The sequence below is a fragment of the Histoplasma capsulatum genome (assembly GCF_000150115.1).
Source record: "Histoplasma capsulatum G186AR genomic scaffold supercont2.5, whole genome shotgun sequence".
NCBI classification, from domain to species: domain Eukaryota; kingdom Fungi; phylum Ascomycota; class Eurotiomycetes; order Onygenales; family Ajellomycetaceae; genus Histoplasma; species Histoplasma capsulatum.
In genome coordinates this window covers 2,078,398-2,097,873 of record NW_025544805.1, presented here as the reverse complement: position 1 = coordinate 2,097,873, position 19,476 = coordinate 2,078,398, and the positions used below count along the sequence as shown (strand labels likewise).

The following is a 19,476-nucleotide window of genomic DNA, read 5'->3' as shown; positions in this document are numbered from 1 at the left end:
TCCGAGGAACCAGTGCCTCCTCTCCAGCTTTCGCCTACGGAAATCACTAGTACCCCTGAACTTGCCTGCGGTGACAGCACACTCAATCAGCCAGCAGATAGCTCCTTTGCACAAATGCCTGTTTCGAGAGTGGAAAAACGACGGAGTGGAACATTTAGGCCGTTCCCTTCGACATCCAGTCCGTTGAAGCGCAGCGATGTTGTTATGAATCTTGACCAAACGCCTCTTCGAAGCCCTTCGGCCAAGCGACGTAGCGTGCATGGTGCCAGCTTCACCTCAGACTTTAACCTGTTTGAAGCTGAAAACAGCATAGGAAGCACACCAGATAAACAACCAAATCAAACCGAAAGCGATCCTGCCATCTCGAATCTCTCTCAAGTATCGTCCAACGTTTCTGTGATCCCGAAACGCTCATCGTCTCTCAGGAAATCTACTCTCCAACAACGGCAATCGGAGCGGTCCCTGTTTTCTCGTGCTAGAGCGGGTACTGAGAATGACACCGAATCCATTCCAAACAGCCCGATTTTTCTACGGAGCAACCAACCGAAATCCTTTGATGGCCACCTCTTTTTCTCCGTGCCTCGTGACGGCTCTTCCTCCAGTCATATTTTTTCCAATCCTTCTGCCACACTTTTTTCATCACACGCGAACCACAAATCAACTCAGACTCCGCATCCTGCTCCCCATCCACTCTCGAGAACCATTACACAGTCTTCGTCTAGTTCTAGCCTCGTTGACGATTCGCCAACACATGGGCCGATCAACAGGTTTGAAAAGCCAAGGCCCATCCTGAATTTCTCCAAGTCGCTTCCGACTGGTTCGACACGGCCAGTTGGGCCCAGTCAACTAAGTCAGGAGAATCCAGACACATCTACGGAGTCATTCGCGACGCCTGAAAACTATAAGCTTGTGAAACCCCTCCCAGCGGCTTTTATGTCCACGGGTCTCATCTCCAAGAAAAACCGCAACGTGGATGATGTCCATAACGTATCTATTACCAGCAAAAATATGCCCGACACCCCATGTAAACGGCCACTCAATATGTTTCCAGGTGTTCATAAGCCATTACCCCAGTCAGCAACCGAAAAGACGAGATCGAATGGCCCTTCATCTGGAACCCCTTGGACACCTTTCACTCAGCAACATTCTACCGCATCTCCTCACCCGGGTCCCTTTTCCAAAGGCATGAGCATTTTTGGCAATTTCTATGCAAAGTCAACTATCTCGCGTCGTGGTAGCTTCATCAGTGTGGATGGAGACGACCTTTCCCAGTCTCAATCGCCTTCTAGGAAAAATGATTCCCAGTCAACCAACGATACCGAACTGCCCCCTACCCCCACAAAACAAACATTTTTCCCCAGTGGCAGCCATTTCTCTAAATCACGCCCTCATCGCCCTACCCACAGTCAAACACCTTCATTCGATTCGTTATGTGGCCCTTCCGGACCCTGTTGTAAGTTGTCTTCTGTTGAACATTCATCGCCCAATATGGATGTAGAAAGTGATAGCGACATGGATGACTCCCCGTCTGCGGCTTTAACCCATAAATTGAGCCAACGTCCCTTTCCCGTTTCCTCTTCTCTTCCCAGATCGCGCCTCGTGCAGAATCTAAATTCTCCTTCTCCGAGTCCAAAGAACCTATTCCATACCCTCTCTCCTCTCAAAATTTCTCAGTTCGGAAATACTAAGTTTAATCCCAACTCAATAGCAAGCCCTCTTGGAAATAAATCATTGGGACGAGACTCCCCCCACACCCCACAAGAACACATTTTGCCCCCCGATCCAAGCGGCTTATCGATATCAGCCCAAGGCGACCGGAGATCCAACCCGCAAGATCATCGTTCATCAGTGCTACCAGCAACGCCAACTGCTCCACGCGAGTACTTTGCACCAGTTGGGAAAAAAGCAAGTCTTTCTCTGGGCGGTTACAACGCACCAGATATAGACCCAAGCCTTACGTCTCGTTTTGAGAAGGTTGAATTAGTGGGGACAGGGGAATTCTCGCAGGTATATCGCGTCACTGAACCGCAATCAACGACACCATTTGGATCACCATTCCAGCCGACCTCCTTCTCGCAAACCCATGAAAAACAAAACAAAACAACAGCAGTAACTCGTGCTGAACGGGTGTGGGCTGTGAAAAAGTCTAATCAACCGTGTACGGGTCCAAAGGATCGAGAACGCCGGAACAATGAAGTTGTCGCCTTGAAAGCGCTGGCTAATTGCGACTATATCATTTCCTACGCCGACAGCTGGGAATACAACAATATCCTATATATCCAGACGGAATTTTGCGAAGAAGGGAGCCTAGACTTGTTCCTGTCACAGGTGGGACTTAAGGCCAGGCTTGATGATTTTAGAATTTGGAAAATACTGCTTGAGTTGTCGTTGGTAAGCAATGCGTCTAACCATCAAATTCTATTCATTTTCCCTCCGGTCTATTTGCTAAGTTACGTCCCATAGGGCCTCAAACACGTCCATGATTCTGGGTTCATCCACCTGGATTTGAAACCGGCGAATGTTTTAATAACCTTTGAAGGTGTCCTCAAGATCGCGGATTTTGGAATGGCAAGCCGTTGGCCGGCTGCTGCTGGTATTGAGGGCGAAGGGGATCGTGAATATATCGGCCCTGAAGTCCTTATGGGATGTTATGACAAGCCTGCTGATATATTTGCCTTGGGATTGATCATGTTTGAAATAGCAGGGAACGTGGAGCTTCCCGACAACGGCGTATCATGGCAAAAGCTTCGCAACGGCGACATGAGTGATGTTCCTAGTTTAACGTGGAGCCTAGAAACTAGCAAAATACTCCGCGATGCCTCTGGAAACCCACTCCCCGACAACAATTGCACCTTTGAGCAGCTGTGTGCATCCGACTCTGACGAACAACAACACTTTACCGACTCGCACTCTGTCATTGGACACAACAGCATCAATGGCAATGACCTTAGCCCATTTGGTTCGTGTGGAAAGCAACCCTTCTCATACGTTCGACGCGGTGAGCTCGCTGAGCCTCCAGATTTTATGATCGACGCCACGAATGAGCAGGCACTAGACACCATCGTTCGATGGATGATATCGCCCGATCCGGCCGATCGGCCCATTGCGGACCAAATTATCCAAACGTTCGGTGTACAATGGGCTGAACGGCGGCGCCGAGCTGGAGCTACCATCTATGAAGGGAACTGGGGTCCTGCGGATGAAGTTCTGGCGGAAGATGCGGAGATGATTGACGTTTGATTTTCTACATCAACATACATAAAAGGCAAGGAAAAGAAAAAATACATTTATTAATTAACGACTGGTTTCGACATATTATGTTTTCTTCTTTCTTCATATACATATTTTTCAATGGGGTTTGCATGCCTTTTGTTTCCTTTTTTTTTTTTTTTTTTTTTTTGCTTTTTTTTTCTTGTTTTCTTGAGAAGCTCGAGGGCTAGAACTACGGAGTTGGAATTGGGATTTGAAACGGGTACGAGACAGTTCTGTCCTGTTTGGTGTTGGGAGAGGGGAGGATTTATCCTTTCTTAACTTATGGGCTTTCATTCAATTTCTTTTCAGTAATTTTTTTTCTTGCTTTCTTTCCTTTTTAAATCAATGGGTGAGCGAACGCGGCCGCTCACCATGGGACCTGCAAGTCATTTGTTTGATAATTGGGCTGGAGCCGTTGCCATATTCATATTTTATTTGGAAGGGCGGATAGAGCATACCCGAAAAGTATACGCAATGTTACTGGGAAGTTTGTGAAGGGAAAATTTCGGATTTCAAAAGTATGGAAAGAAAAGAAAGGCGAAAAAGACGTGGAACTGGAACTGGAACTGGAATATGGAATACGGAATGCGGAGCGGAATACGGGAAAGGGACAACAGCACTTAGTTGAATTTTGTCCACACAGGGGGGAAGAAAACACCTGACTGCTAAGGGGGAAGTTTAATTCTTTTTGCTTTGATATATTTTTGTTGCTTCTGATTGTTGCATTTTGATATCATCATACCCTTCATTTCTGACTGGCTGTTATTATGACTGACTACCATATTGAGGAGTTCATTTTGTTTTTTCCCTTCCTTCTGTCCTTTTTTCTTTTCTATTTTTTGCTCCCTTTTTTTTTTGCTCTTTTTTTTTATCCCTTTCTAGCCTTTTGCTTGTTTTTGATGTAATATAGCTCACTCTTGAAATGATTTAGAATTTTCTTTATTCTTATCATTATTATATTCCTTGTTCATTTTATTCTCTTCTCTACTCTTCTGTCTTTTTTTCCACCACTAATCATTTTATGTTTGTTTGCTCAGCTTCTGTTAGCACTGTCAGAGTGAGGCTGGATAGATTTAGAGATGTATAGATAGTTTTAGAATTGAAAACGCTTTATATTATTTCAATTACCTGGTTTCTACTAGCATATCTGTGTGGGTTTTCTTTTTTTTTTTTTTTTTTTTCCTTTCCATTATTATTATTATTATTTGAAAATTCCTAGAGACAATTCCCTAATTTCCCTTTTCTTTTGATCTTTTGATGTATTTATTTTTCTGTTTTCACTCTCATATGCAACGGCTTGGTATGTTCCCCTTTTACCAATTAAACATGGTGAATTCATATAAAGATATAGAATTATGAGTGAGTTAACTGTTTGAACTTTTTTCTTGATAAATGAAACAAATGAGCTTTCTCTGCTTCAATAATAGCACCATGAGGTGCGGATCTGAGTACTAGTTATAAAATTGAACTTTCATCACTGGGTCAAAAGGAGAATTCCCCTAATTACATAGTCTTGACTCTTGAGTTCACAATTTAGATATAGTTCTCGATCACGTGGTTTATGTGTTTTCAGTCTTGGCATGCGATGAGTCCGTAACCAAGTGTGGTAATGTGCATTAGCTAACTATCCCATCCGACACGCGGGTTTACAACAACATTTTAATTGAAGTCTCAGAATCAAGTCTCGGGGGGAATGATACATTCCTTTCGTCCCCGGTTTTGAGCTCTGTATTGTTTACCTATCTTCTGTTCCCGCGACATCAACACACTTTACTACGGCGTACTGCAGAGCACGATAGCTACCTCCGGAATAACAACTCGTTTTTAGCAGCCTTCTCCATTCTCCTCTAGTTTCGCTAGTTGAAATTCGGAGGGGATAGAGTGAAATGGAATGGTGTAGCTATCCCGACAAGCCAGCCAGCTCCGAAGCCCCAGATCCACTTCCCATGCCCCAATCGCCAGCTGCCCATTCTTGACCGTTTGCCTTTTCACATTCACAGTCCGAACAGACACCACAGCTATCTTAGATATATCCACCTGTCCCAAAACGCGCGGCAGTAAGCAACGGCAATCACCGCCATGGATATCCGGACATATATCTCTGACTCCCTCCTACGGCTAACGGGTGCGTCGGACGCGACAGTCATCGATTACATCCTCGCCACCACAAGCTCTGCAAAATCAGCCGGCTCCTTACACGAAAAGCTAGGACCGTTCCTGGACGGAGATGAGGGTGATATCCATTCGTTCTGCGCTGAGCTCTGGAAACGGGTGCGTGGCGGTTCTAGTGCGGAGGATGGCGGCAAAAAGGCCAGCAAGGAAAAGGGAGGGGATGGGTTGAAGAAAAGATACAAATTGGTTGATATGGAAGAGGAGGATGTGGATGTTAATGCTGGATTGGCGCCGCTGCAGAGTACGGAGGCGGGGAAGTTAAGAAGGAAGGCGAAGGAGAACGGGGAGAGTGGAGAGAGTCGGGATCGCGATGATGATTCGAGGCGCAAGCGTGCGCATCGCGATGCGAGAGGGGAGCGGAAGCGAGGGCGAGAGGGCGACAATGATCGTGATGGTCGGCATCGGTCGAAGAAGGTGCGCAGAAGGGATGATAGGGACTTCGAGGACCAGTGGGGCGATGAAGATATACCCGGGGATGAAGCTGAGATGCATGATGAACGACTACAAGATGAAGGATATCAGCATGAAGAAAGGGAACCACGACAACACTCTCGAAGCCCTCGATCCTCTTCTCCCGCTTCGGATATAGATCCTGAGACCAAAGCAGAGCGAGCCAGACAGCGCGACCTCAAGGAACGAGATGAATTCGCGAAACGCCTTGCGAAAAAGGACGAGTCGAAGTCGAAGAAGATCGTTGAAGATCGGTCGTCTACTAAGGACTCACAGGCTGCCCGACGTCGTGCGCTGGCTGATGACGCTGCAGCGAGGTCGGCGGCGATGCCAGATCTGCGGCTTCGCTCGCGGCAGGAATATCTCAAGAAACGTGAAGCGGAGCGGTTGGCTCTGCTGCGCAAGCAAGTGGCGGAGGAAACCGCTGAGCTTCGCGAGAATCCAAACTTGACGCGTCGGGAAAAAGAAGAGTTTGCGAAAAATAGAGAAGTTCTTCGGTTAGCGGAGGAAAGACTGCGGATTGACGATTATCGGGATGGCTATGCGTTGCCGGAAGATTATATCACGGAAAAAGGCAAGATTGATCGAAAACGGAAAGAAGAAGCGCTTTACAAGCGATATGTTGACCGGGACGAGCATGGGCATGAGCGATTCATTACCGAGCATGAGGAGTGGGAGAATGAGCAGACGGCCAAGGCGAAAGCGCAAATTCAAAGGGCGGAGTTTGTTGATGAAGGGGACTACGAATATGTGTTTGACGATGCGCAGAAAATAAATTTCATCATGGATTCGAAGTTGGAAGGGGACCGAAAGCCGTTAACAAAGGACCAGCTACTGTTCCAGCAGAAGCTAGATGCGGCGGAGCAGAAAGCAGCTTCCATTGAAGAGACAAGGAAGAGTTTACCTATCTACCGATTCAGAGAGGAAATTATACAAGCTGTTGCGGATCATCAGGTTATTATCATCGTTGGAGAAACTGGTAGTGGGAAAACTACTCAGATTCCTCAGTATTTGCACGAGGCGGGTTATACTAAAGGGGGGATGAAGATTGGTTGCACACAACCTAGGCGAGTTGCAGCGATGAGCGTTGCTGCGCGTGTCGCTGAGGAGATGGGTGTTAAAGTTGGGAATGAAGTTGGATATGCCATCCGGTTTGAGGATGCTACCAGCGACAAAACAGTGCTCAAATATATGACTGATGGTATGCTGCTGCGTGAACTGCTCACGGAGCCTGACCTTGGGGGATATTCTGCACTAATGATTGATGAAGCTCACGAGAGAACCGTATCCACGGACATTGCGTGTGGCCTGCTAAAGGACATTGCCAAGGCAAGACCTGATCTGAAATTACTTATCTCGTCAGCGACGATTGATGCTCAAAAATTTCAGAAATATTTTGATGATGCGCCAATTTTCAACATTCCTGGCCGGAGATATCCTGTTGACATACACTATACGTCGCAGCCAGAGGCAAATTATCTTGCCGCAGCGATCACTACCGTGTTCCACATCCACATCAGTCAGGGAGCTGGTGACGTCTTGGTCTTTCTCACGGGCCAAGAGGAGATTGAAGCTGCAGAACAGAGTATACAAGAAACGGCTCGGAAACTAGGATCCAAGATACCGGAACTGATAATATGTCCCATCTACGCGAACTTGCCTTCGGAACTTCAAGCCAAAATCTTTGAACCTACGCCCCCCGGAGCGCGAAAAGTGGTCCTTGCTACAAACATTGCAGAGACCAGTCTGACCATTGACGGAATCGTGTACGTGATTGACCCAGGCTTTGTGAAAGAAAACGTGTTCAACCCTCGTACTGGAATGGAGAGCCTTGTCGTTACCCCCTGCTCGCGCGCATCTGCAGGCCAAAGAGCGGGGAGAGCAGGCCGTGTTGGCCCGGGCAAATGTTTCCGGTTATATACAAAATGGGCATTCTACAACGAGCTAGAAGAAAATACTACGCCAGAAATCCAACGGACAAACCTCAACGGAGTCGTCTTGATGTTGAAATCTCTCGGGATCGACCAACTTCTTGATTTCGATTTCATGGACCCACCGCCTGCAGAAACGCTTATCCGTGCTCTCGAACAGTTATACGCGCTCGGTGCGCTCAATGACCATGGAGACTTGACCAAGGTTGGAAGGCAGATGGCCGAGTTCCCTACCGATCCAATGCTTGCCAAGGCTATCCTCGCGGCGGATAAATATGGTTGCGTCGAAGAGGTGCTTTCGATAATCGCCATGCTGGGTGAAGCTAGCGCCTTATTCTTCCGGCCTAAAGACAAAAAGATCCACGCAGATAGTGCTCGTGCGCGTTTCACGATCAAAGATGGAGGCGACCACTTCTCGCTTCTAAACGTGTGGAACCAGTGGGTCGATTCCGACTTCAGTTATGTTTGGGCCCGTGAGAATTTCCTCCAGCAACGAAGCTTAACGCGTGCTCGTGATGTGCGCGATCAGCTCGCCAAGCTCTGCGATCGAGTGGAGGTTACCATTACCTCTGCCGGGTCTAATAATCTCGCCCCCATCCAAAAGGCCATCACGGCCGGGTTCTTCCCCAATGCGGCGCGTCTACAACGTGGTGGCGATTCGTATCGGACGGTCAAAAATGGGCAGACGGTGTACCTACACCCGTCTAGCACGCTGTTCGAGGTGAACCCGAAGTGGGTAATATATTATGAACTGGTACTGACGAGCAAGGAGTATATGCGAAGCAACATGCCTCTGCAGCCCGAGTGGCTGGTAGAGGTGGCCCCGCATTATCATAAGAAGAAGGATCTGGAGACGTTGGGGATTGATAGAAAAGTGCCAAAGGGGCAGGGGGCGACGGGAGAGAAAAGTAAGATATGATACTGACGATGCGGATGCCAGCGATGAAGACGATGCATTTAGATAGCTATTCGGCGGAAGAGATGTATTTCGTATTATATATCTGCATCTGCGATTTTCTCCTCTCTATGTAGAAAATACAAACTGGCAAGCCACGATCTCTCATACAGACCCTGGAGCTGGCCAATCAGCACGTGAAAGTTCCAGCTGACGAGGGCTGCCTCGGTTGCGCCATGCCTAAATAGGACTAGCCTTCACCGCAAGGGTAACCTCGGCTCTTCCAGGCTCATCGCCGAGATACAGCAAGAGTAAACCATCTAAAGACCGCAGAAGTCGTCATTATCGCACCTATAAAAATAACCGGATGCACCTCAGAAGGTTACGGTTTTGATATCATTTACACTTCAACCCCTAGGAAATTGTCCCTGGTTGTCAATCCGCTATCCCTTTGGACTCCAAGCTCCATCAAGCTCGTGATTACCAAGGCTATCCTTTCCTCCTGGCGCTCTCCACGAAACGCATACACCCCGGCAATAATCCCAGCGGGGAGCTTGTCTCCATATTTGCAGACGTTTCCTATTGACTTTCCCAGTCAACATACACCGTAGCAATGTCGAAACCCTTCACAACCGCTGAGGTCGCCCAGCACAACAAGGCCGAGAACGGCATGTATATCATCATCGATTCATCCGTCTACAATATCACCGATTTTCTAGACGAGCATCCCGGTGGCGCAAAGATTCTGAAGCGGGTTGCGGGCAAGGATGCCTCGAAACAGTTTTGGAAGGTTCGTTGGGAATATATCTCATATTACCTATTTTATATATATCTACCCCAATCCACTTCCCGTTCTTTTCGTCTTCCACCCAAGGCACAATTTTTTGGCTAACTCCAGCAACTATTGTTTGCGCAAACAGTATCACAATGAAGGTGTGCTAAAGAAGTACGGCGGCAAGCTGAAGATCGGCGAGGTCAAGGAGGCTGCGAAGCTATGAAATGGATGCGGACGTTGTTTTCTTTCGCCCTCTCTCTAAGAATATCGTTCCATCTCCAGCCTGTTCCTCCTTGACGTATGTATTTTTATATATTCATATATTTATATATTTATATTATCTCCTATCTGGATACCGGATACAATACAAGCCTGATACCGTTTTCTCCTTCTCTGTTCTTACTCTCCATTCTTCTTCCTTCGTTCTGCTTAACCTTTTTGTTATTCCATTACCGATCATACTCCAACGTAGGGGTGGGAATTCTCACACAGCAATGACTGCTCTCTGGGTGGAACATATAAAATGTGAAAAGAAAGGGAAGCCTTGTACAGTACATCGGATATATCCTTGTATTTTGGAAATAGATCGGAAACATACCTTTGCTCTCAGTCATTGTTAGTTCCGGGCGGCACAGTATTTCTAGGTAAAAGTCTTATGTGCACTAAGAAATGGGAGCAGCGAGGTGGCATCATCATGTTGAGCAAGGAAGTGGAGAGCAAAAATATTCAGGGTGCTTTTGGGAGTCCTGCATAGGCGTATGCGGAGAGGTTCGGCGGGGCGGGGCGGGGCGGGATGGCCACTACTGGCTCACCGCTGGCTCTTGCATGCTTTTCATTCAGTTTACTCTCATCTCTTTGAGCACTGGTTTTATTTTTCCATTCTGAGTTCAAGATTTTAACTAGGTACTAGTAGTTAAATTTCTTGTTTTTATGCTTTAATGCTCCTCGTCACATAACAATCCTTGAAGCGCTTTGCAGTCGTCGCTCGAAATAGAACATGGAGCAAAAGATAGCATCTGCTTCCCCATCTTTGGCGTTCTCTCCAAACTGTGGCAATGCGTCTGTATATGACTCAGATGATGGAGCCTTCGGCAGAATTACGAACCCCGCGTTGTCGGGGAACTAACCCAGCGCGGGGAGTAAATCGGGCCAGATATACGACCTTGCCTACGCCGTTAAGCTGGATGTATAACTGGTTAAAACAAGCAGCCTCCTTGCGCCTCCTCCACCCTTCTCGCGAAGGGGAAATTGATTTCAAGGCGTCCAATGCATCTGTCCACATTTTTTTGCGCAGCGTGGCTTAGTGCAACAGCCCCAGATCAATAGGTGCTATTCTTCAAGCCTCCAGAAACATAAATGGCTGCCACAAACTCTAGGAGGATGCCGTGAATTGTGCTCTTGAAAACTGTCAACGAGAGCATTTGAATCGGGTCCATTCATATATTGCGAACTCCCGAACATTCCCTGGTCAACTCCTCCTCCAACGAGCAATTATTCCACGAACTCAGAATCGCAGCATCCACACATACATACCCTTTGAAAACACCCCCACTAATCGAAAGCAATGGAGCAGCCAAAAACATCCCCATCCAAATACGCCATCCGAGCTCAATACACTCCAACGACTATCACGGTTTACCAAGCCTATTCGCCCGCCATCGCCAACGCCGCAGTGGCCGCAGGGAAATTTGTGCCCCCTTTCAGGCGCGGGCGCATGACCTGGATCAAGCCCTCATTTCTCTGGATGGCCTACCGCTGCGGCTGGGCGAGCAAGAAAAACCAGGAGCGCGTGCTGGCCGTAGAAATCACACGCGAAGGATTTCATTGGGCGTTGGCGCACGCATGCCTCAGCCACCCCTCGCCACGCCTATATGTGGACCAGGCGACGTGGGAGAAGCAGAAGGACTCAAGTCCGGTACGCGTGCAGTGGGATCCTGAGAGGGATTTTGAGTTCCGGCCGCTGGAGTATCGGTCACTGCAGGTTGGGTTGAAGGGGGAGGCGGTGGATAGGTATATAGATGAGTGGATTGTGGGGATCAAGGATGTGACGGGGTTAATGCAGGACGTGGGGAGGTTGGTGAGTGAGGGGCAGCTGGAGGAGGCGAAGAGGAGGATGCCAGTGGAGGAGGAGTATGTTTTGCCAGAGGATGTGGCCAGGGTTATTGGGGCAGATGAAGTGGGGAGGGATGCTGTGAGGGAGGGAAGGGAGAAGAAGGATTAGGTCTCTGAGGGATCACTTCTCCTCTCCAGTCATCAATAAACTGTTGTGAGTAAAAAACAAAAGGATAAGATGTGTATTCGGGAGAGATCTTGTCTACGCAGACAATCTATTAAGTTGGACAAGGAAGAAGCAGGAAGAATATTTGTCAAACCCGCAAGATTCCACCAGTTCTTCGCTCTGCATGCCAGCCCTGCATGCAGGATGCAGGGCAATGGAAAACGAAAGACTGTTCAATAGCTTTTCTTCACCGTTCCATACTGGTTCCTGCATAAGTTCCTGATCAATGATGAGATGGCTTGCTCGCTTCTCTTGAAACCTTGTTTCCCGCGTTCAATTCCTGTTTATGTACTACTCAAAGCCAGCGAAGTTACTAGCTGCATGCACACCTGCATACAAAGAGGGGAAAAGACAATGAAAGGATAACCAGAATCAGGAGATGAATCAAAGGAGGCACACAACTGCGATATATATGTAACACGATGCCCAGTCTGGCACTCAGCTCTGCTCACAGTCCCCCCAATCTGACCTCCCAAATGATTACACCTAGCCCAGCACTATTGGGACGAACTATTCAAAAACCTGCTCCGTTCGTGCTCGTTGCAAAAGGGACAGCAATGTAAACTGAACCGGGTTGAGTTGTTGAGCTGCATATCTGGGAGATCCACCGCAGGCACAAGTGCTGTACAGTATCTGGGTACAACGGCTCACTGCACAACCAGTTCCATTCTGAACCAACAATAGGAACCGTGACAAACGGAATCCAAGAAGGCTGGCTGCTCGCTGCTGGCTTGCGCGCTGGGCCGTCGCATTCCGAACCAGCTGTGAGATGTTGTCTTGTCCTACACGGGAAGAGGGGGAAATATTGAAAGGCAGTGGAACGCTTCTGAGAAAGAGGCAGGGAGATGGATGGATACAGGCAGGCTGCTTCCTCGCCATCTTGCCTCCCTCCGTTTCCCAGTCTCTTTTGTTCTTGTGTGTTTCCCTCCAGCATTCTGATTGACTACTGCTAAGCCTTTGCGTCTTCGGTGTCATGTTCTCATTCATATACAGAGGGATGAGAGATTCGCCGGCCGGCTCAAGGCCACTCCTCGCTCCCGTCCCCTTTCTCCCATTCCTTCGACGTTTGATTCGCAATGCCCATGAAGCCAAGGAAACAACTAGCAGACCCTGTCGACTTCGATTTTGTCTCCGAGTCCTATAATGAGCCTTTTTATCCCTGTTAGTATTCAGATTCGATCATCATAGCTGAACGAAGGAACTGTATCAATGCACAAGAAACGACATCGCCACGAGCCTCAGACTTGGGTATGAGATATATTAAGACTCGATTGCATCGTCTAGTTGTTGTATATATCTATTTATTCCCCTGCTGCCTGCCTGATTTGGGTTCAAGTCTGCTGTTCCTATTCCTATTGTGAATTCCTTCACACTGACACAAAATGAGACAAACCGGACATTGACTTCTTCCTAGCCAGATATACAATAAATATACAACAAAAAGGGAACGAATATATCACTATCTGATAGGATGATTGATCAAAACACCCTACAATCAGGTGTCGAATTTCCGCTGCAATACATATTAACAAAAGTGGGAAGGTTTTACAATCAATATAACCAAGATATATAACATGATGACAAGATCAGAGAGAAAATGAGAGGATGAAAAGATCCATATCCATCGGGCGCCACCGTTTGATAAAAACGAGCAGATTGATGGAGAGTCAAGAGGCAAATAATGAAAATGAAACACCGGTGATAGCTTCTGCCGAAGAGGTGGACCACACAAATAAAACAAGAAATGAAAGATGAAAAGCTCACAACAATACAACAAAGAAATACATCAAAGGAAAAAGGAATGAAGAAACTGGGGTTGTTGGTTTTTTCTCCGAACAGTTATTTGTACAGTGGTATCGTATCAATTGATGGCTCTTCTTCCTCTATGTCCATCTCCTGCTTACCTTTCTCCGCATCACTCAGAGTTCCCCCAACCTTTTCTTTTGACGAGGAAACCAAATCCACACAACAAATCTTCAAAACACAGGCGGTACAAATAGAAATATGCCGGCCTGATTCATATCAATGATAAGAACCGGAATACTTCGCCACGTCTTTCCGGTTTCAGTGTTTGAACAACCGGTCTAGAACCCTCGAAAGGGATCCTCATTTCGAAACAGAACATCCCCATCCTCAGACCCATAAAACTCAGTGTCAGGGCTATTCGGGGGCCAGTAATGCGCATTCCGTCCTTTTCGACTACCTCCAGCACCGCCGTGTCTCGATCTATGACTACGCCCACCAATTCGTTGACGGGGATATTCACTCCGGTCCACAAACGCCTCCATCCGCACCGTACCAACTGCCTCGAAGAAATTGCTCATGCCAACACTAGATGGGCCACTGGCTTCGGACGTACGGTGGCTAAAGCTGCTTTGGCCGCTCTGTACACCTGATGGCCCGATGATTGAGGGAGAGTAGATATCGGACGACCCTGCAGTTGTGGTGCTGTGTGTGGACGGCGCGGTGGTGTGGTTGGAGAAACTTCTGAATGCACTTGGCGGTATGCGTGGTGCGGTGTTACTTCTCTTGCGTGAATGGGAGGAGAATCTTGGGACATTTGGGGGATCAGCGATGTCGTTGATGGCTTCGGTTCCATTGGCTTCATCGAAAGGTAGCTCAGGGACGGCAGATGGATGCGATACAAATGAGCGGTTGGAGCTGGACGGTGTTGGTTTAACCTTTCCCTTCGCGATGCGAATTGAGTCGCGGATTGGGTTGCGCCTTAGCATACTACCTGGGGGCGGGCGATACTCTTCGTGCGGAACGGGGGGTAGGGAAGCAAGATCGTTAGCGCCCATCGAAGAGTGGCTTAAGAACGACAGCGCGGTTAACCAGACAAAATGGCGTTCCAATGTCATGGCTGTGAACTTCAGAGCTCGCTGTGGGGTGAGGATCAAAATCGACCGGTTAAAATGGCTACCAGGGCCGGAGCCCTTGGGAAGCGGATTGTCATCCTTGACATCAAGGACCGATTGAATCATTACTTTGGGGAAAATGCCAGTCAGCCAAAGAAAAATGCTTCCTTTTTTCACAAAGGTTATTTTTATTCAGGGCATCTTGCTCCTTGGACAGGACAATACTCACGCTTTCGACCACTCTTACCCAGCAAGGCAGACCCGCTGGTGGGCTGTTTACTGCTCCACATAACTGCGCGCTCATATGGTGCCAGCCATACCCATCTCTTATGTCTAACGCTGGTCCCAGTGATGTTTGCAGAAACTTCTTCGGTGGTTTTGCCTAGCTCCCATCCGTCTTTATTACTTTCCGTCATACCAAATGACTTTCGTCTACGAACATACTTCCACATCCATTCGCCCACCATGGTCTGTGCGATCGCATCAACGACACTAGTCTGCTGTACGCTTGTGTTGGTATTGACTGACTCGTTTCTCCGGTGAGACCTGGCAGGGGGCGGGACTTGTCGATTTGAATGCAGTTTACCAGATCGCTTTCGCCGGGGGGCTGTTATTTCGTCAACAGGCATGGGTGGGAGGTGTGGGCTTTCGGGGCAGGTTGATGATGTCGACATTGTTGGTGGAGAATGGCTTTGCTGCCGATCGGGACGATGCATCCCAGCCACCACAGCGGCCGAGCGAACTTTGCGAAGTGGAGGCTCTCTTAATAGAAAGCCCCGCTCCGGGAAATTTCCGTTGCTGTACGGCGTCGGACTCTGAGCGCCCTCGCTCGCACTGACAGGGATTTTGCGCGAGCTCAATCTCACCGGAACGGGGAAAGGAGGTTTGGCTGCGGTGCTGGTCGAGGCAGCGCTGCTGCCGATGCTAGGTGCACTGGGGCTGCGAGGCCTGTACGCCTGGTGTGCGGCAGTAGAGCTGGAAATCATGGCAGTGCGGCGAATATCGGGTTGCTTCGCGACATTGCCTAATTTCAAAGGTCTGGGCGGTCGTTTAGCAGATGGCAATTTCCCACCGGGCACAACACGGGGCTGAGGGCCATTGGGAGCTTTTGTTTCAACTATTGATTTCGGCGAATGTGGTTCATCCACTTCTTCTGGGTGTTCCTCACGCTCCGCGAGAGGGTTGTCGTCCAGTATTGAGGGCGCCGGCTTTGTAACGAGCTTGCCAGCTCTCAGTGTATAAGATGCGAGGGGTCGATTGAAGAGCTCGTCATCGCTAAACAGATCCTCCTGTGGCTCTGGCCATTCGTCATCACTAACATGTTCAAAGCCAGCAAATAAACTGCTGGTCCTGAACGGCCGTCGAAGTTCCAATTTCGTATCCTCAGAAAGGGGACCATTGTCATTATTTCCTGGATATGCTTGCAACTTTTCGGGTTCTTTATCTTTTGAGGAAGGCCGTGTGAGCGGCGCAGGCTCAACTGAGGGAGGGTTTCGAAGTCTCCTTTTTGCAGATTTCGGGGGCACGTGAAATTGTTGGATGGGTGGTGGTGAAGGTAGATCAATGGATTCTGGACTCATTGGCTGGTCCATAATCGCGGATGGGAGGAGTTTTGAGGGTAGCTTGGCACTACGTTTATCAACGCGAATCTCTTCTGTTTGCATGCCACATGACCGGACGTCGGCGAGTGGTTCGATATATGTCTGGCATGATACACTCTTGGTTTGTGGGGGCAATACAACGCTGTTCCTGGCGGATGGGGGGTTTGAGCCGGGGGGTTCGATAGTGATCATGGGGATTGGCATTGCCTGTCGGATTATTTGTTCTAGGTTTCGGGTTTCTCTGTCCTTGATAATTACATCATCGGTTTGAGTTGAGATGGAAACCGTTGCTACCACTGGAATTTCAGTCACGGGAGCCGGAGAAGCTATGGGTGTGGACTCCTCTGATGGAGTTTCTTCAACTGTTGGGGTTGAAGGAGGGCTTGGAGGCTCTCCGGTTGTCTGGCATGCAGAAGAGGTGGTGAGGACAGGCGCAGTGACGGTGCTACTGTCCTTCGATTCGTATACAGGCATTGATTCTGTACTGGAAGACATTTGACTTTTCTCTTGATTTTCATTGCTCGCGCCATTCACCGGAGGAGCCTCATCGACAACGACTTGATCGGGTTCCAGTACAACCTTAGGGGATGGAGGTGGAGTATATTGGATTCCGATGTCTCTATATTCCAATTGTGGTACAGCGGTGGCCCTCTTTTCATTTTGTTCGACATCCGGAATCACATTCAGATTTTTTGGATGATCAAGCACATCGGGAGTGCCGAACCTTTCATGCCCGTCAAGTGGCATATCGAACGTACGCCGGGCCATCCTGCTGCTCATCCGTCGCGATTGCATTGATATGGGCCTTTCGTGGTCAGGAACCGTGCATCTCGAATCAGGTCGGTCATCTAGACCCAACGTGTCTTCCTCTTCCTCGTCAAATGCGAGTTCGTCTGCTAGGTTCAAGCCGTCCACCTTGTGTCCATGACCATTGGCAAAACTCATGACGGAGTACCTTACATTATGCAGATCGCCGTCATGGGTACTTACGCTTGCAGTACTCGTACGTCGCCGTCCCATGACACTGCCCGAACGGATGCTGTAGGTGTCACTACCCTTTGCCGTCATGCCATCACGAACAGAATCATCAAAGTCTCCATCAACACCACGAGGAAATGAACCCGCTGCCTGAGCTGCTGCAACCTCGTTGAGAACAACTTTCAGACGTCCCTCGACGACATGGACTTTCCGTTCCCAGTTCCTCCGCTCTTCCTCCCAATTCTGCTTATCCCGCTCCCACAGCCTTTGGGTCCGTTCAATTTCTTCTTCCTGAGTACGCGCTCTTTTCTGTGACTGCTCAAGTCTTTTGCGGAAATCCGCAATGTTCTCTAAAGCATCATCACGCTCCTTGGACAATTCTGTCATAGCAGACATGGAACCACCCTCAAGAAGCTGTATCTGCTTTTTCAATGAACGGTTCTCCTTGGAGCTCCTTGAGAGTGTCTCGCTCAAAGACTCCGCTTCCGACTTTGCCGTTTCCAGGGTCATCTCAAGAGAATCAATTGCCTTCGCTTTCGCCTCCATGTCGCGGCGCAGGGACAAGATCTCGGAAACGAGGGAGGCATGTAAGGTTGGGGTGAACCGTCGAGGATCTAGGGGAGATATTGTCTCGTCATTTGCGGGGTCAATTGGGCTGACAGGGCCATCGGATTCGTACCGGTTGTCGGAGTTGAAGCGCGGAGGGGAGGAGGAGGGTCCTGGAGACGAATCTCTGCGGTGGAGCGATGGGCGGCGCGACATTGGGTTTGAGGGGGTCCGGTAGGGCTTCTTGTCCTTACCCGTGGGTAGGGACGTTCCCAGGTATGTATAGTCATTTTCAAAGTCGGAAGGCATTGTGGATATATGTGGGTGAGTGGGTAGTGATGGGTATGGGTGTATCCTTCAGTTCCAGTTACTGCTGTCATACGTGCATGACTATATGAAGAACTCGTTGCGATAAACAAACGAAAAGACAACCGCCGCCAATACGAGATTGGGTGTGATAGACGCCAGGAGGGGGAAAAAATAAACAAACAATTTGATGCCCTCGTTGCCCAGGGTTTAGTGAGGGGGGTTGGGATTGAATGAGTGAGTTAAGGTTGGACAATTTCGTAATATCAAGGAAGTGTTTCAGTTTGTTCTGTCCAAGGCTCAACGGTTGGCGGGGGATTGAGGAATCGAGGTAAGTTGGTAGTGGGTAGGTTAATTCCCCGTCTCACTCATATATTTGTTTTCGTATTTATTTATAGCATTTACACTTCAACGGTAAGTCATGTGCATAAAATCAATCTATTCCGCAACAACGGCCAGAGCTGGTTGGTGGTGGTGAAGGGGGAATTTATCCTTTTAGAAAAGAAATTCCAGGGGCGGAAAAAAGGAGAACGAACGAACGAACAAACTTCCGACAAAATTCAAGGAGCCCGATGTGGAGTGTTATATCTATGCAGGTAGGAAATTTGTCTCTAGAAATTCTCGTGGAAGGATTGTCAGGTATGTCGTGTTGTATCGTGCTCTGTTGTGTTGTTGTTCGCACGGGAATAGAATGCTCGTCTCTCAAGGTCTCTTCACTACCTGAAGCTATACATGACGTTAGCCGCTAGCCTGGCAAGGAAATTTCACAGTAAAGGACCCACTGCACTGCATTCAGTATGTACATCTTTGTGTCTTGTATTTCGGAACTTGGAGAACAGAAGGGGGAGAACTGACGAACGGCGAGTAGTCGATGTAACTATCGGATGTCTCTATGTAAGCAGGAGAAACTGGGTGGTGAAGGAGGATCGGCCCGGCAAGGTATGTGCTGAATTGTATATAGGTCAAGGTCCAGCCATTGAGGTATGTATAGACAATGTCGAGTATTTGATCTATTTATCAAACAGATAAACGTCAATTGAGAAGTAGGAGTAGGAGTAATGGTGGTGGTGGTGGTGCGTGGCCGCGAGGTGTAAATCAGGCGTGTGGGAAGCTACATCAGGATGTGTCGTCGCGAAAGGGGCCGGGTGAGTGAGTAAACCGGAGGATGCAGAAGCATAAATGACCTTCCTGTCTTCGTCAGGCCCTTCTATTTCTCATTTCCTCTCCAAGAACAGAAAACGAACGTGAGCAGTAGTGGTAGCTGCCGTTGTCGTGGAGGTAGCTGCGGAGTGGTGGTGGCAGAGGAAAAGGGACGAAATGGAAGCTTTGTCAGGTGGAGGACGGTAGCTTCGTGGAGCACGGCTCGATAGATAGATTGGGTGTTTGAGATGTAGATGGCGAAGGGGAAAAGAGAGAAGAAAGAGCGAGAAAAGG

General features: G+C 48.5%; 6 protein-coding genes across 6 annotated transcripts; 4 read left to right on the top strand and 2 right to left on the bottom strand.

Moving 5' to 3' along the window:
- Window positions 1-114: 114 nt before the first annotated feature.
- On the top strand, window positions 115-3,240 carry HCBG_04658 (tyrosine protein kinase SWE1; the record flags this gene model as incomplete). Its single annotated transcript, XM_045431707.1, has 3 exons — window positions 115-1,453; window positions 1,709-2,391; window positions 2,464-3,240. The coding sequence occupies 3 exons, from the start codon at window positions 115-117 to the stop codon at window positions 3,238-3,240; spliced, it is 2,799 nt and encodes a 932-aa protein (XP_045288260.1).
- A 2,091-nt stretch (window positions 3,241-5,331) lies between these two features.
- HCBG_04657 (ATP-dependent RNA helicase DHX8) lies at window positions 5,332-8,724 on the top strand (the record flags this gene model as incomplete). The annotated part of the gene is made up of 1 exon (XM_045431706.1): window positions 5,332-8,724. The coding sequence occupies one exon, from the start codon at window positions 5,332-5,334 to the stop codon at window positions 8,722-8,724; it is 3,393 nt and encodes a 1,130-aa protein (XP_045288259.1).
- A 306-nt stretch (window positions 8,725-9,030) lies between these two features.
- Window positions 9,031-9,980, top strand: HCBG_04656 (uncharacterized protein; the record flags this gene model as incomplete). Its single annotated transcript, XM_045431705.1, has 2 exons — window positions 9,031-9,490; window positions 9,621-9,980. The coding sequence occupies 2 exons, from the start codon at window positions 9,314-9,316 to the stop codon at window positions 9,696-9,698; spliced, it is 255 nt and encodes an 84-aa protein (XP_045288258.1).
- Window positions 9,981-11,039: 1,059 nt separating this feature from the next.
- On the top strand, window positions 11,040-11,696 carry HCBG_04655 (uncharacterized protein; the record flags this gene model as incomplete). The annotated part of the gene is made up of 1 exon (XM_045431704.1): window positions 11,040-11,696. One exon carries the CDS (start codon window positions 11,040-11,042, stop codon window positions 11,694-11,696), a length of 657 nt encoding a protein of 218 aa, XP_045288257.1.
- A 567-nt stretch (window positions 11,697-12,263) lies between these two features.
- HCBG_04654 (uncharacterized protein) lies at window positions 12,264-13,153 on the bottom strand (the record flags this gene model as incomplete). Its single annotated transcript, XM_045431703.1, has 2 exons — window positions 12,264-12,891; window positions 13,131-13,153. 2 exons carry the CDS (start codon window positions 13,151-13,153, stop codon window positions 12,264-12,266), a joined length of 651 nt encoding a protein of 216 aa, XP_045288256.1.
- Window positions 13,154-13,837: 684 nt separating this feature from the next.
- Window positions 13,838-18,045, bottom strand: HCBG_04653 (uncharacterized protein; the record flags this gene model as incomplete). Its single annotated transcript, XM_045431702.1, has 2 exons — window positions 13,838-14,739; window positions 14,841-18,045. The coding sequence occupies 2 exons, from the start codon at window positions 18,043-18,045 to the stop codon at window positions 13,838-13,840; spliced, it is 4,107 nt and encodes a 1,368-aa protein (XP_045288255.1).
- Window positions 18,046-19,476: the final 1,431 nt, after the last annotated feature.